This window comes from Pinus tabuliformis, chromosome J, assembly GCF_031772625.1.
Source record: "Pinus tabuliformis cultivar Carrire ecotype Pingquan chromosome J, CPIR1, whole genome shotgun sequence".
In the NCBI taxonomy this organism is placed as follows: domain Eukaryota; kingdom Viridiplantae; phylum Streptophyta; class Pinopsida; order Pinales; family Pinaceae; genus Pinus; species Pinus tabuliformis.
In genome coordinates this window covers 1,332,674,376-1,332,690,440 of record NC_142295.1, presented here as the reverse complement: position 1 = coordinate 1,332,690,440, position 16,065 = coordinate 1,332,674,376, and the positions used below count along the sequence as shown (strand labels likewise).

Genomic DNA, 16,065 nt, shown 5'->3' with positions numbered 1-16,065 from the left:
TATCACTCAATTTTCTCACTCTACTTTACTAGGTCTTTTAGATTGCCAATGCACTAGATCTCTTCCAATTCCGATAGGCTGGCTTCTATCGTTTCCCTTTGCTGGCTTCTCGGATTGAGTTTTATCTGCAGATGACTTGAACTTCCCTGTACAAACCAGTGTTGTGAAAATCGCGATAATATCGGAAAATCGTGATTTTTTGAGTTTGGCGATATTATCGCCCTATTTTTACCCTAAGTTTTTTTTTCACAAAAAATCGCGATTTTTTGGGAAAAAATCTTTTGATAACAAAAAAAAAAAAAAATTCCATTTTTTTGAGGAGGAGGAGGAGGAGGTGATACAACCTACCCATGCTACCCCTATCCCCAGTAGAAGACATGGTCTACCTCCTGTAGCTCTTAGTTCTTCAGTGTCTAGAGCACATTAGAGTCCACTGCCAACTCCACCCCCATCTACATCTAGAGGGCCAGAATAAATCAGTAGTATTAGACTTTAGTTATTTGGTTCATTTCATTGTATATGACATTATGGCTCATGATATGAGATACATTATTATATTTTTTGTTGATATTTTGAAGCTGAGTTGGGACTCGGGAATCAGGACTTACTATTCAGGACATGATTCACTGTTATGTGTGATGTAGCACTAGAAATGATATTACACATCTTATATATTAGTTCTTTTATCATATTTATGTGTCAATGTATTTATTTTATGTTGTAGATGCTTTAGATATTAAAAAAATTGAAAAAAAAATGAATAATTTTGTATGTTACGATTTTTTTCTGATTTTTACCAATTTTTTTTTCCAATTTTTACAATTTTTTCCCCTCGCCGATAATATCCCGATAACGATTACCGCAACATTGGTACAAACAGATGACCTTCCAAGGTCATGTTTTATATAGCACCTATAGAAATCCTTCTTAAAATGTAAAGAAAGCATTAGAAGGATATATAATAGATGTTGCTGACATAGATTGAGTATATTCTTCACCAGAGACACTGAAGAATACTTTTCCATTCGCTATGTCTGGGTTTATATATCATGTTATTTTATGTTAAACTGGCCTCCCATATATATCTAACAAGCTAGGTCAGTTCACAATGATTGGATTGCCAAATATCAAATTAACACTTGAGCTTGTAAATTTTGAACATATCCATCTTTGATATTCTAATTTCTGCAGAATGAAAGACATTCTTATTCTATCACTTCTTTGGACAAGACTGTAATTTTATTGTACTGGGCATCTGTCCATCAGAGTCCATCAATATTCCGGGACTAAGTTTCTTACATTCCTTACTGTTGTTCAATGGACTAAGCTTCTGATGGACTGTTGTCCATCAAGAATCCTTACATGCCTCTGTGAGTTTGTTTCTCTATAGGATTAAATTTTCACTCCGCTTTTCATTTCTCCACGTAATATTAAAACTCACTGGGGAGACATAGAAATGGTCAATGAAAATTCTATCTTTTCAGAGAATAGAAAAGTGCCAACATTGCATAGGAACTAGAGTGCCATTTCAGGGTAAGTAATGAAAGAAAGTCTAAGTTATACAAGTCTACATAAGAGGCTTATTTGAGTTAGTATGACCAGTGATCCCCACAAGAACACCATCCATACTGAAAAAGTAGAGATGGTTTGTGACCTCAAACTAACTGCTCCCCTGACAATCCCTGAAATGAAATTAGGGTACGATGAAGTCGCCACACATGGAGGACCTCCATGATGCAAAGAGAAGTCTGTGGGCTTGTCTTGATAAAGCCCAAAGATATAGCTAGTTTCTTGGTGTGAGGGAAACTAAGTGCTATTTCACCTCTTCAAACAGCATGCCCAGGATATACCCTGCAGCGTTCATCTGCCCAACCAAGTTCTTAAATGTTGATTAAATTACTGACTGAGGTGCAACCAATCTGGAATAAGGAATGGATGAAATCTGTTTTTCACTTTAGTGGGCACTGAAATGTAAATTTGTGCTAAGCTTGCATAACTCCTACCCAGATTGTCAGGGCAAGCAATGTACAAAACATAAAAGTTTATAGTTACACAAGCTTATGTTAACTGCCCTTTTGAATTAGTATCACCAATAATCCCGACAGGAACACAATCCATCCTTGAAAAGGTGGAAGCGGTTTGCATCCCTTACAATTATCTCTCTTCTCACAATCTTCGAAATAAACTTAGTGGCACTATGACAGTCACCACAGACACGAAGGTTCTTTGTGATGCGAATAGGGGTTTCTGGGCTTGTGTTGATAAGCCCAAAAGCAATAGCCAGCTTCTCGCTGTGAGTTGACAGCAAATGCTCTTTCACCTCGTCCTCGACATCATGCAACACAAAGTTTGTGTCAGGAACATACCCTGCTGCCTTCATCTGCCCAGCCAAGGTCTCCAGTGTTGAGTAAATTTCATCTGATTGGGGATGCGACCTATCTCCTACAAGGAATGTGTGAACCTTGTTATTCACCTCAATATAGCTGCATCCTGGTGTCTTTTTCAACCCCCTGTCTTTCATCATTGTTCTCAACATTTTTACTTCAGCCCATCTGCCAGATGCAGCATAGATATTTGACAGCAGTACATAATTTCCAGAGTCTTCGGGCTCTAGGTAGAAAAGGTGTTTTGCTGCGTATGCACCTAAGGCGATATCACCATAAATTCTACATGCACCAAGCAAAGCTGCCCAGACACCAGCATTTGGTTTTAATGGCATATTTTCAATAAAGTCTTTCGCTTCATGTAGGAGCCCAGCACGACCAAGAAGATCAACCATGCATGCATATTGTTCCACCTTGGGGGTCATGCAATAGACTCTACTCATGGATTCAAACAATTGCCGTCCTTTGTCCACCAAACCTGAATGACTACATGCATACAAAACACAGGTAAAGGTGACATGGTCTGGCTTCATGTTTGTCTGAAGCATTTGTGAAAAAATTGTAAGGGATTCCTCACCATGCCCATGCATTCCATACCCTGCAATCATTGCAGTCCATGAGATCACATCTCTTTCAGACATTTCGTCAAACACTTGGCGGGCAACCTCAACACACCCACACTTGGCATACATAGCCACAAGGGAATTTCTCACAGAAATATCCAAATCAAATCGTTTTTTAATAATGAAATCGTGGATATCCTTGCCCTGTTGCAGAGCTGCTAAGTCAGCGCATGCACGTAGCACACTCAAAATGGTGACCTGACTGGGTTTCACATCTGACAGTTGCATTTGATGAAAAAGTTCCAAAGCCTCATTGGCATGTCCATTTTGGGCATAACCCGTGATCATCGCAGTCCATAACACCATATCCTTTTTAGATATTTCATCAAAAACCTGCCGTGCAATATCCACTCTACCAGATTTAGCATACATGTCGATAAGGGCGTTCCCCACAAAAACATCTGACTGAAACCCACTTTCTATAATATAGTAATGGATTTCCTTACCCTCTTGTAGAGCCGATAGCGCAGCACATGCCTGGAGTGCACTAAGAATAGTGACTTGGTCGGGTATCATATCTGCTGATTTCATCTGTTTGAAGAGTGTTAAAGCCTCGCTGGAATTTCCGTTCTGGGCATACCCTGAAATCATTGCATTCCAGGATACCACATTTCTTTTCAGCATATTGTCAAACACTTTACGAGCAATCTCTGTTTTCCCACACTTGGCATACATGGTCACAAGAGAATTTCCTACATAAACATCTGACTGAAATTTACCTTTTATAATATGCCCATGAATTATATTGCCCCGCTGTAGTGCTAATATGTCTGCACACGCTGGAACCACAGCCAAAATTGTTGCCCGGTCTGGCAGAATATTTTCTAGCTGCATTTGTCGAAAGAGAACCAGGGCTTCACTGGGATGTCCATTCTGTACATACCCTGCAATCATTGCATTCCATGATGCAACATATGATTTAGATGTAGTCTCAAACAATTGGCGCGCAACCTCTACATTTCCACATTTAGCATACATATCAATAAGGGCCGTCTCCAAAAATACATTCAACTCTAACCTGTTTTCAATAATATAGTCATGAATATCCTTGCCCTCTTGCAGAGCCGATAGGGTACCGCATGCCGATAACACACTCACAATGGTAGCAGCATCAGGTGTTACGTTAGCATGCTGCATCTGATGAAAGAGTGCCAAAGCCTCACTAGCCTGTCCATTTTGAGCATACCCTGCAATCATTGCATTCCATGAGATAAGATTTCTTTCAGGGAGTTTGTCGAACAATTGGCGGGCAACCTCTGTTCTCCCACACTTTGCATACATAGCTAACAGGGTATTAGCAACAAAAACATCAGACTCGAGTCCAGCGCTAATTACATGATGATGAATCTCCTTTCCCTCTTCTAGAGCTGATGAGGAAGCGCATGCCTTGAGAACAAAGGGAAAGCTGAATTTATCTGGCTGTATGCCTGCTTTCCGCATTTCATAATAGATTTTGAGAGCTTCTTCAAACGGGCCGTTGCAGGCATAGCCTCTAATCATCATGTTATATGAAAAACAATTTCTTTGTGATAGTTTGCCAAACACTTGGCGTGCATCCACCATTCTCCCACATATGGCATACATGGCAGTGAGTTTGGTTCCCAAAAATACATGTTGGTATAGTCCAGTGATCAGGAGGTGTGCATGTAGCTGTTTTCCGTGTAAGAGAGATTTATTATTGATGGAATCCTGCAAGAAGGAAGCATAGGTATTTATATTGGGATTGAAGTGTTCTGGGCATGAAGAGTTCTTGTGTTGGGAATCAGAGTGTCGTTGTGGATTAAGAGCAGCAGACACGTGAAAAGACAAGCATAGAATGTGTCTGTCATTTGTGAATCGGAAGCAGAGCTCAAATGATGAACCCAAATCCATGGCCGGCATGAGAGATTGGAGTCTGCTTGTAGAAAGAACAGTATATGCCATTCACATTATCGTCCATCCGGCTGCAGAGCCAAGTTTTAATACAAAATACAGTTTTTTTCCAATTTTGTTGTTTCTGAGTTGCACTGTGAATCCAAACCGCTTAAAAATCCCTCCAAAATATATTTAATATCGCTAGCCAATCTAATTTGGATTTATATATAATACAGGTTGGTTTTTTTTGGCCAGTGGGGAGGTGGTGTAACAAATGTTGGTTTTTTTTTGGGGGAACAAATGATGAATTCTTGTTATTTAAAATGTTCTTTTAATATATAAATTATGATGAATTGTCTTAATGTATAAATTTATTTTTTTAATAATTTTTAGAGGTGTTTAGATTTTGTATTTATATAATTTAAATTTATGATATTTAAAAGTGAATTACAAAAAAATCTTTAAAAAAAATTGGAACATTTATTAGTTAGATAAGTTTTTAATAAATATAATATTATTTATGGCGACACCATTGTGTTTATAAGTATCAGTATAGATTTATCTTAAATACGGATCTAACATGAGTCGAGAAGGATCTAATTTCTTCGCGTGCAAATTTTTTTATGAATCGACATTATTTAAATATTTTATATAGTTATTTAAATTTTAAAATTTTTATTTCGGTTGACATGAGCAAAATTTCAACTTTGATGACGTCTGGACAGGATTACACATCATAATGGGTTGTAGAATGAATCTCTCGGCTCAATGAATGAGTTAATTAATGTTCATAAACAATGTTAAATTGGAAATGGATGAGGTTTGGAGGATTCAATGGTTAGGTAATTTTTTCAATAAAATACTTATAAGTTGAATAGTGAAGGGTGTTTAACGTGGGAGCAATACTTGCTACAACTTGGTTTATCTAAAGTTTGGTCTATTTATGTTTGGACAAAACATCCTTCATGCACAATGATCTCTACTCCTAAAAGATGAATTTACACCATCAAGGGGAATCATTGTTGAGCGTCGCAAACCATGTTGAATTCAAAATCATGGATGAGTAGTCGACAACATAAGAGAATTGCATTAATCATATAGGACAAATGTGTTTGCCAAACACATTTCTCAATGTAGGACTCCTCCAAAGCTTGACATCTATTAACATTCACTAGCTATTACTAAAGGTTGCAGTCTGACTAATAGCCAAAATGGTCTTTTTCCTCTGAAATACCACAATACAATTTCAGGTGAGATTGTGATTCCTTGTTTAAAATGTGTTTTTGAATGTATAAATGGATTTAACACCCTCAAAAACCCCTGGGGCACTTGAACTTTGCAAAGTAAACATCTTAAACTTATGATTCCTAAAATCTCTACCATATTTTGGCAAAATTGATCAGAAAAAATGCCTACAAAAAAGGTCATTTTTCTTATTAACTAGACTATGCTTTACTAAAGTATGTGTACTAGTAAGTGGACAAAATTAACTTTTCCTATCGATAATTTTTCCTCAAATTTGATCAAAATTTTGTTAAAAATTATAGTTACACTCAATTAATGGAAACTTTGACCACAGAATCTCACCATTAAGAGTTTTGGCCAATTTTAAAATAATTTAGACCATCGAAACTTCAAAAAAAATAGTGGATCAAAGATGAAACTTTACCTTGCATAAAACAAAAATAAACTAACCCAAAAATTGAAATTATCCACATGTTAACTCACTCTATATCAATGAACTCTCTACATAGACATTATGTTGACATAGTAAGCAAAAGAAATCTCTTTCATAGACATAATTAGATTACAATGAACTTATGCACTATAATAAACTAAGTTTATTTTCAACTATTTGTTAGTGGAGGTGTACCTAATAAGGGGTGACAAGTGCATGGGATAGTTGGGTCTCAATTATTAATAAAGTGAAAGTTTTCACACTATATGAGGGTTTAAAATTAAAAAAAAAAAGAGGTTTGAACAACTATAGTTGTGGGAACTTAATAATTCCAAAATCTCTTCACAAGAAAAGCCTCTCAAAACAATTTCAATCTATTTAGGGTTGCACAAAGAACTTTAATAGAGGTTGAAAACTTCATAAAGAATTTTTATGTCTTGTGAAAGAGAAACATTCTCACAAATAGGTTGGACAACAAGGGAGTTGCAAGAGGGCATGTCACACTCAATAAGGAGTCCTATTGATGTGGACAAATTTTCTTTGCAAAACTAAGGAAGTTCACCCAAAGCTAAAGTCTAATTAACTCTCTTTTCATTTAAAACAACAAACTCCTCTAGTTTAATGCCCTAGTCACCAATAAGTTGTAGGAATTTACAGGGTAAGTTCCTTAGATAGAACACCAAAGGACACCGCTCACAAACAGATCACAGATCAGTACACCAATATTCTTGACGTGGTTAAAACCCTCAAAGAGGGAAACAGTCCACGGCCTGAGCCAACGCGGCCACTTTAGGCAATTTATTAATGTAAAAGAAAGAAAATTTACATAGGCTTCTCTCATGAACGGTCACCTAAAAAATGACCCTCCATGCTCTTTAAATAGACATCATGGACCAATCAGGTGTTAAGCCACATATCAAGTGTCGATAATACATGTTATAGCTCCAAACCTCACTCTTGATGTTTGTGATGCTGCACTCATGGCCTAGGGCAACCCCTCCTTCCAGACCTGGTCCAAAATTTAAAAAATAGTGTTTTATTCCCTATACGCGACATTGCCCTGAGCTAAACGCGTGTGTATGCGGGTCTGTGTATACCCAACCCGCGTATATGTCTTAAAACACTTAAAAAAAATAAATCTCCTTAATTTCAGGCGGAGATCACGGGTTTCACCTGTTGATTACCTATTAGTGCCCGTGGCCCAACTGTTCCCAACGAATTCCCAACTAAAAAACTACTTTGGGAGAAGTATAAAAAGGCTTCAATGGGAAGGCCTAAGGGAGGAGAGAAGAGAGAGAAAGGTTACTATGCTGAGATTTCCCTGACCAGGTCTGAAGATCCTAGTGCCTCTTGCACTTCCCCCATTTACAGGAAACCCTTGTTTCCTTGTGTGATGATGTCTATCTACTACTTGAGATATCATGGAGTAAGTCATGAAAGGAGTTTGTTAAAGGCTTGAGACTGGACGAATCCGGAGGACGGTTCTGCTTGGAGCCTGCGAAAGGACGAATCAGGTGAAATTATTCCTTTCTGTACTTTATTTGTCTATAATAAAAGAAACACTTGTCTTTGTTCTTGACATAAATCTTCTTCATGTTTATGATAACCATGTTATGATTCATATATGAATGGTTGTTTAATTGCATACTAACTACCTTTCAATATATTATGAAGATGATTTCTTTATGATGTTTAGTCCATATACTGTTGTACTTTCTTGAATTGATTGTTTTGCAAGTTGAAGGAGCAAAATGAACTCCAAGAAGGTTTGGAACCTGGCAGGATCTTCTCAGACGAAGGACCCCTAGGTACGCCCCTTATCATATAGTTTGCTTATATTAGCATTATGGCTGTATGGAATGTGTGTTTCTCTGTATAGATAACCTCCGATATGCTAGGGGATCAACCCAAGACCCTAGGGGAATTTATCCCTTAACAGAATCGGCGACTCCACTGGGGACAACAGTATTGTTGTTCCTAGTTTGGGTTCACTCAAGCCAATTAGGGCTCAACTGTCTGTTTGCTTGCTGTTATTGTGTAGTCTGTTCCTTTAGGAACTTGAATTGTAAGTTTGATCAGTTTCTTTAGACTGTTTTTTTGTTTTTTCTTGAAATCTTTTGTATACGTTGTTTTCCTTATTTACAGAAGCGTTTATACACATGTTTCCTTAATTGAACCCGTGTATACGCAAGTTTCCTTAGGCTCAGTCGCGTATACACGCAGCTGTACATCAACACAGTCGCATATATCTTGTAATTTTTAAGATTTTTCAAATCTTTTTGTTTCTAAAGGTCTGTCTGTTGGTTTGATTCAGTCTTGAACAGTTACTCTTCTGTGTCAGTCTTTAGTTTTACAGCAAGTATCTGATTTCAAATTCTCTCTGATTGTGGAAAGTGTTGGCCTTATTTGTTTTTGCAAGCGTCATCGTTTTTGTTTAAGCATGCAAGATTTCTCGCTGGGAATCTTAGCTGCTCTGATTCCTCAGGGCAGGAAGATTGGTCTCAATCTTTGTGTCAAATCTTGTTTTGGTGACCTTTTTGTTTGCTTGTCGAAACTAAATTTTTGTGACCAACTACTTTTCTTACTTTCCGAAAGTTGTTGATTGACACTTTCTTGAAAATTGCCTTTTCAATCTTTTGGTCTTTATTTCCAAGCTCTTGTTGCTGCTTTTTGATTGTTAAGAGCATTTTGAAACACATTTTTGTTGAGTTCTCACTTGTTTTGTGTTGCAAACTTGCAAAGTGTTTCATTGCCTATTCTTCGATCATAAAGTTTCAGTCTTGTTTAGAGCACTTTTGAAAAGTCATTTTTTGTTTTGCTTTTGAAGAAAACTTCTTGAAACTTGGTCTTGCTTTCTCGAACTTGGTTTTGATTTAGTTTCCTTTTTATGATTGAAAGTGCGTTTTTGTTTGTCTTGAAACTTGCTTTTAGAGTTTGGACGAAATGAGCATCAACAACTTATATTCTATCTAAACATTTTAAGTGGAAAATTAAAATCGATAAACAAGTTACTTTCATTTCTTGATTTAGAGTAGTCTTAAGTCTTGCATCAGCATGTACTCATTGCATTAGGATAAATTTGTGCATCTTTGTAGGGCATCCATAGTTTTGTTAACTTTTGTGAGTGTGAAGCTTGAGTAAAAGAAAAGAAAAGAAAAATTTGTTGCTTTCTTTGAAGTTCCTCTGAACCTAGTAGAAATTTCTTTCATCGAAGAAAAAAACAAGTGCATTTGCATGTAGTTTGATTTTTATTAATTTCTTTTGTGTCAAAACACCACAAGTTTCATTTCCGCTTATCCCTTGACTTAAAGAATAGCCCATTTAAAAACAAGCGCTAATTCAAATACACTAAAACTTTTTTATAATTGTCAAGTTAGACACACCAACAAGTTTTAAGATATTTTAGGGCCTTGGAATAGGCGAGTGGAGAGAAAACTCTCCAAGGCCATTTAAACTATCAAACATAGGAGTCTGAATAGTGAGTGAAAATCCAATAGCGTTAGGGAGACCAGGAAAGCTCTGGATCTGGGAGTTAAGCACAAGAGTTTTTGAAGATAAGGAAGAGAGATACCCACTCTCCTACTTGTCGGATCTAACCTCAAGACTGTTCCGCCTAGCTTCTGATACGAGTTGGTAACCTTAGTTGCTACTCCTAGGGATCTACATAGGTGGCTGTGGAGGGGAATCCCGTGGCACCTAAGGTCAACGTTGTATCACTCTCAACAGTACTACTGGAGGGCACCCTTGTGAAGCTTGGGGGCTTGCACCGGCACAAGCTGTTGTTAGGAGGTCAGCGTAACTTCCTCTGTTACCTTCGCTGGTAGGACTGGGCCGTCATTATCCCAGACTATCTTTGGAAGGCCCCTTACTTCACTTTCTTGTATTTTGGTGTCCGGTCCTCATCACCCGGAGCGGAAATACTTGGAAGTTGTTTGACTGGCTGACTTCTTTTAGGGACTTTTTAGTGAGTGCTCTTTTCTCCTTGTATATAATTGGCTTTAGGTATTTTTGTTTAGTCATTTTTTGGACTTGATATTCTGAGTGACTGACTTACCACTCTGCCGATCTTGAAAGGATTTCGGTCATTCTTTTAGAAGTTGTGGAGTTTCCTCCTCAAGGGCAAAGGTTTTGATTGCCTATCTATCTTCCTTGAAAAGTTATTTCTACATTCCTGTAAGGGAAGGGTCTGCGAATCAGTTAGATATGGCCAATATTCCTGTGGAAACCAACCAAGGTAGCCTCCCAAAATGGGATCCTTGTGTTTTTCCTTTCTATGGAAATGTTGGTACTCCCTTGATGGCCACTTTGAATATTCCTGGGTTGAATGTTGGACTACCCATTTCGCTGTGGTCCACTCCGAATATTCCTAATGCTCTTGAAGCTTCTCAAATGAATGCTTTATTTCAGGGGCATCACATGGGTGCTAATTGTTTATCTTCTTTCAAAGAGAAATTTGGGATTCCTTTTTCTCCTCCTTCTTGTAATAAGAAATCTAAAAAGAGGAGAAAGAGGAAGTCAAAGAAGAAGAATAATTCTATCCCATCATCTTCAACCTCTACCAGTCATGTTGGAGATGAGCCTTCAGCCGCTGCAAGTCATGCTGGGGGCACAAGTCTAGTCACTGCAAGTCACACTAGCACTTCATCCTCAACCTCTGCCAGTCATGTTGGAGATGAGCCTCCAGCCGCTACAAGTCATGCTGGGGGCACAAGTCTAGTCACTGCAAATCACACTAGCACTTCATCCTCAGCCTCTGCCAGTCATGTTGGAGATGAGCCTTCAGCCTCTGCTAGTCATGCTGGGGGCACAAGTCTAGTCACTGCAAGTCATACTAGCACTTCATCAGCAACCTCTGCTAGTCATGTTGGAGATGAGCCTTCAGTCGCTACTAGTCATGCTGGGGGCACAAGTCTAGTCACTACAAGTCATACTAGCAAAGAGTCACCGACCTCTACAAGTCATGTTCAGGACTCTCCGCAAACCACTGCTAGCCATGTTGGCAGATTGGAGGTTGATAAGAAACCTGGACATAGAAGTTTTAAGCCTAAGTTCCCTTGTAAGATATGCAAGGGAGACCATCTTACTCATTTATGCCCTGGTATTCCAGAGGTTCAAAGGATATGGTCTGAGTCTGAAAGTACTTCTACTCCTACCTCTCATATGGTTTCTCATCAATCCCATCAACCATTGGTTGATAATGTGGTTGAGCCAGTGCACTTGCTGGCTGATTACACTCCTCTTTTGGGGGGTGAAGTGCCTAACAAACGAGTCTACTTGATTTATAGTATAGGGGGCATTCGGTTTTCTTCGAATGTTCCCCCTCCAAGTTCAAGGAGTGCTTCCTTCGATTGGGATAGTCTTGTCGAGCCCCGTCTTCCTTCCGCTGCACCTTTCCAAATAAAGGTCAGAGTTAATTCCACAAATGTTTATCGATGTATGGTGGATGAAGGATCCTCTGCAAGTATTATATCCTCTTTGACTTGGAAAGCTTTGGGTTCCCCAAAGTTGTTGACAGCTCAGAGTCAGTTGTTAGCCTATGATAGAAGACGTGGTGAATCTATGGGTGTTCTTCCTCAATTGCCTATCACTTTAGGTGGGAATACCGTCTTAATTGATATGATGGTGGTTGATAGCCTTTTAGACTTTAATATGCTACTTGGGCGTGATTATGTCTATGCTATGAATGTTGTGGTGTCTTCACTCTTTCGAGTAATGTGCTTTCCTCATAACGGGAATATTGTCACTATTGATCAGCTTGCATTTGATAATTACCACCCTAATTCGACTTTACTGCAGAATACCCCTTGGTTTGTTCCAAGTGTTCAAGTAGACTCTACCCCGCCACGGGTCAATTATGTGGCATTGAATCCTCAATGTTCAAATGATTCTTGGAAGGATCCTTTGACTTATTGTTCTCCTTCTTGGGACTTGGTCCCAGTAGTTGACCAAGAGATTCTTCCTATAGGGACATGGGACCCTTTAATTCCCTCTTTTGATCCTTGTAGTTCTCATGGTTTTCTAGAACTTGATTTGCCTTCACAGGAGGAACTCTTTGAAGCCATGAGTTTTGACTACCAAAGGAGTCCTTGGCCTGAGCCCTGCAAGGGGTTTGTTCAGAAGAACCATTATGTGTAAGCCGCAAGGTTGCGTGGTTCCCTGTACCATATTGTACATATGAGGTACATATTTTCAAGTTTTGTATTCTATCACACAAGATTTTATATGAAGTCTATATGTGGGATGTATTAAATTCTTGTCTAGTGTTCCTATTTATGTTTACAGAACTTGGAAAATTTATCCTTTGGAAGTTTATGGTTGGTCCGTTCTGACAGGTATTGGTTCTCGAAACTGGCATATAGATTAGGTTTTTCCACCTGCATTATGCACTTATCAGTTTCCTTTCCCATTTGGCCTTAGGATTGACCCCACCGAGTTATGGTGCGGAACCTTCTCATTGCTTAGAAGTATCAAGACTTGTGTGGTAGAGCTTACCTTATCATGGGTGCCCTAGTTAGTTCCTTGTTGTCACTTGGCACTCATGCCGCTTTTTTGTCTCTAGGCTTGGGAGTCCTCTTTAGTCCCGCCATGACTTATGCGATGAAGACTCATTCCTCTTCGCTTCTCTGCTTTGTTCTGGCCTTATACCCTAGAGGCTCCTTTGTTTTTGAGTTGTACTACTGCATTGCATTTTGACCATTTGCACCTTTTGGCCTTCAGCCGGCTTCACTTGGACTCGTGTTTAAGCCAACTTTTGACCATGACAACTGCAAAATCAAACTTGCATACCTTTAACTTTTGCAACTTGACACACCTTGACCCGTGGAAGGAACACACCTTTGAGTGTCTTTGACTAGTTTTCGCCTCCCTACATTGAGCATAGGAATGTTCCAATCCCAGGAACTAGATCATCTGCTTCACTGACACTCGTTCTTTCCACTATACTATAGCATTCTTTTATTCTTTTTCCAGCTTAACAGAAAAAGACAAAAAAATTATATATTCCAAAAAAGAGCGGGAATGGGACAATATTTCCATTTATTGTTGGCAGCTAGAGTCAGTCGTGTCGCCCTTGAACAAAGCACTCAAAAACAAAGTCTCCTCCGTTTGGGCGGGATTTAGTTTGACTTAGGTACGCCTTAACCTTGTTATTGAGTCAGTTCTCCCCCGATTGGTTATCTCTTCCAATCATATGGAGGGTTCGTTTGTGCCTCCTACATGATGAACTTATACAGAGTCATCATATGCTACCACATAGTCACATTGAGTCGTGCTTTTGTTCAAGGGAAGTTAGCCTGAGTCGACCTCTCTGCGGTGTCTCTTGACTCATTTTTCAGTTGGCCATCCCTGGTTGTCAGTATCATGTCTATCATCACATCAGCTATATTGGTCCTTTACTCGTGCTGGTTTGAGAAGGTCTCCATTGACTTCTTGCTGGCGGGTCTTGTCCTTATCGATGACAACATCTTGCTCTGAGGACAGGCCTAGAGCTACACCCTGGCCCTATTTTCATTATTGATAGGTTACCTTGTGCTCAGCATCAATCAGTATCATGGGTCTTTGGCTGAGTGGTTTCCCTTGTGTTCGACATCAGCTTACATTATCAAACATTGGGATTTGTGCAGTACCTTGGTTTCCATTTGACCCTATTGGTGGATACCTCACCTCTGTGTCAACTTTCATTATTGGTTGGTTCAGAGGGTTTCTGTCGTGCGCTAGTCACATATTGTGTACACCAGAAACGTACTTTGGTCAAGTTACTACATCTTTTTCGTCCGATTCCTTCCACATTATTGGCCTACGGGTTACACTTGCGCTAGATTGATGAAGGATGCCTTAATGCCTTCCTTTTAGCGGATCTTTCCCTATCGACTTCGACTCATTGCTTTGGGGCAAAGATCTAGAGTCCATTTGGCAGTACCTTGGGGTTTGCAGTCATTAGTGGCAGATCCTTCGCTATCGACAGTGGGAAACCATCATTGTCTCCTGATTGATAGATTCTTACAGGTGTTCGACTTCAGCTCATCCATTCACACTTGTTAGATTGTACTGGGTACCTTGACGCTCATTATCATTATCGATAAGTAGTCTCGTGTTTTTTAATGGTATACATCAATGACCGGTAATCAAACGATTTCTCACATGGTCAACTTCAGATCATTTATTCCCATGGTGTAGAAATGTACCATAGCGGTCGGTGAAGACCTCAAGTTGCATCAGCATTCATTGGTTCACTTGACAGTTGCTCCTGTTGCTGCTAGTTGATACCATTCCACCTTATATGTTGCAGCCAGTCATGGCGACATTATATATGCTGGCACCTGAGTTTGCAGTGTAGTACCATCCTATTCCATCATGTTCATTTGGTACCATTTGTGATCAGTATTTGATATCAGTGGTCCAGTTCATTCTTCAGCATCATTGACATTCTTATATGTGATATTCAGACATGTACTTGTTCGATCGTGATCAGATGATCCATTATGTATTTTCTAGTTCTGTATACTTGTATACTTAGTGGATCCACTTTACTTTCTCTGAGCATGGGTATGCCCACTTCAGACAGTGTTTCTTTTTTATCTCCTTTTGTGGCTTGGCAGGCTGAACTCTGGTGAAGTCCTTCTCAGTTTTTGGCAGATTTCCTTTCCGTGAACTTGCTTAATACATTTCAGCCATCATGTACCCCTTCTGACCTCATATATTAGGGGGCATTTGTTATAGATCCAAACCTCACTCTTGATGTTTGTGATGCTGAACTCAAGGCCTAGGGCAACCCCTCCTTCCAGACCTGGTCCAAAATTTAAAAAACAATGTTTTATTCCCTATACGCGATGTTGCCCTGAGCTAAACGCATGTGTACGCGGGTCTGTGTATACCCAACCCGTGTATATGTCTTAAAACACTTAAAGAAAAATAAATCTCCTTAATTTCGGGCGGAGATCACAAGTTTCACCTGTTGATTACCTATTAGTGACCGTGGCCCAATTGTTCCCAACGAATTCCCAACTAAAAAACTACTTTGGGAGAAGTATAAAAAGGCTTCAATGGGAAGGCCTAAGGGAGGAGAGAAGAGAGAGAAAGGTTACTATGCTGAGATTTCCCTGACCAGGTTTGAAGATCCTAGTGCCTCCTGCACTTCCCCCATTTACAGGAAACCCTTGTTTCCTTGTGTGATGATGTCTATCTACTACTTAAGATATCATGGAGTAAGTCATGGAAGGAGTTTGTTAAAGGCTTGAGACTGGACAAATCCGGAGGACGGTTCTGCTTGGAGCCTGCGAAAGGATGAATCAGGTGAAATTATTCCTTTCTGTACTTTATTTGTCTATAATAAAAGAAACACTTGTCTTTGTTCCTAATATAAATCTTCTTCATGTTTATGATATCCATGTTATGATTCATATATGAATGGTTGTTTAATTTCATAACTAACTACCTTTCAATATATTATGAAGATGATTTCTTTATGATGTTTAGTCCATATACTGTTGTACTTTCTTGAATTGATTGTTTTGCAGGTTGAAGGAGC

General features: G+C 39.1%; 1 protein-coding gene across 1 annotated transcript; it reads right to left on the bottom strand.

Moving 5' to 3' along the window:
• Window positions 1-1,887: 1,887 nt before the first annotated feature.
• Window positions 1,888-5,060, bottom strand: LOC149232267 (pentatricopeptide repeat-containing protein At1g11290, chloroplastic-like). Its single transcript, XM_089379384.1, has 2 exons — window positions 3,727-5,060; window positions 1,888-3,588 (listed from the first exon to the last, which is right to left on the bottom strand). The coding sequence occupies exons 1-2, from the start codon at window positions 4,928-4,930 to the stop codon at window positions 2,087-2,089; spliced, it is 2,706 nt and encodes a 901-aa protein (XP_089235510.1). The 5' UTR covers window positions 4,931-5,060; the 3' UTR covers window positions 1,888-2,086.
• Between the last annotated feature and the right edge of the window lie 11,005 nt (window positions 5,061-16,065).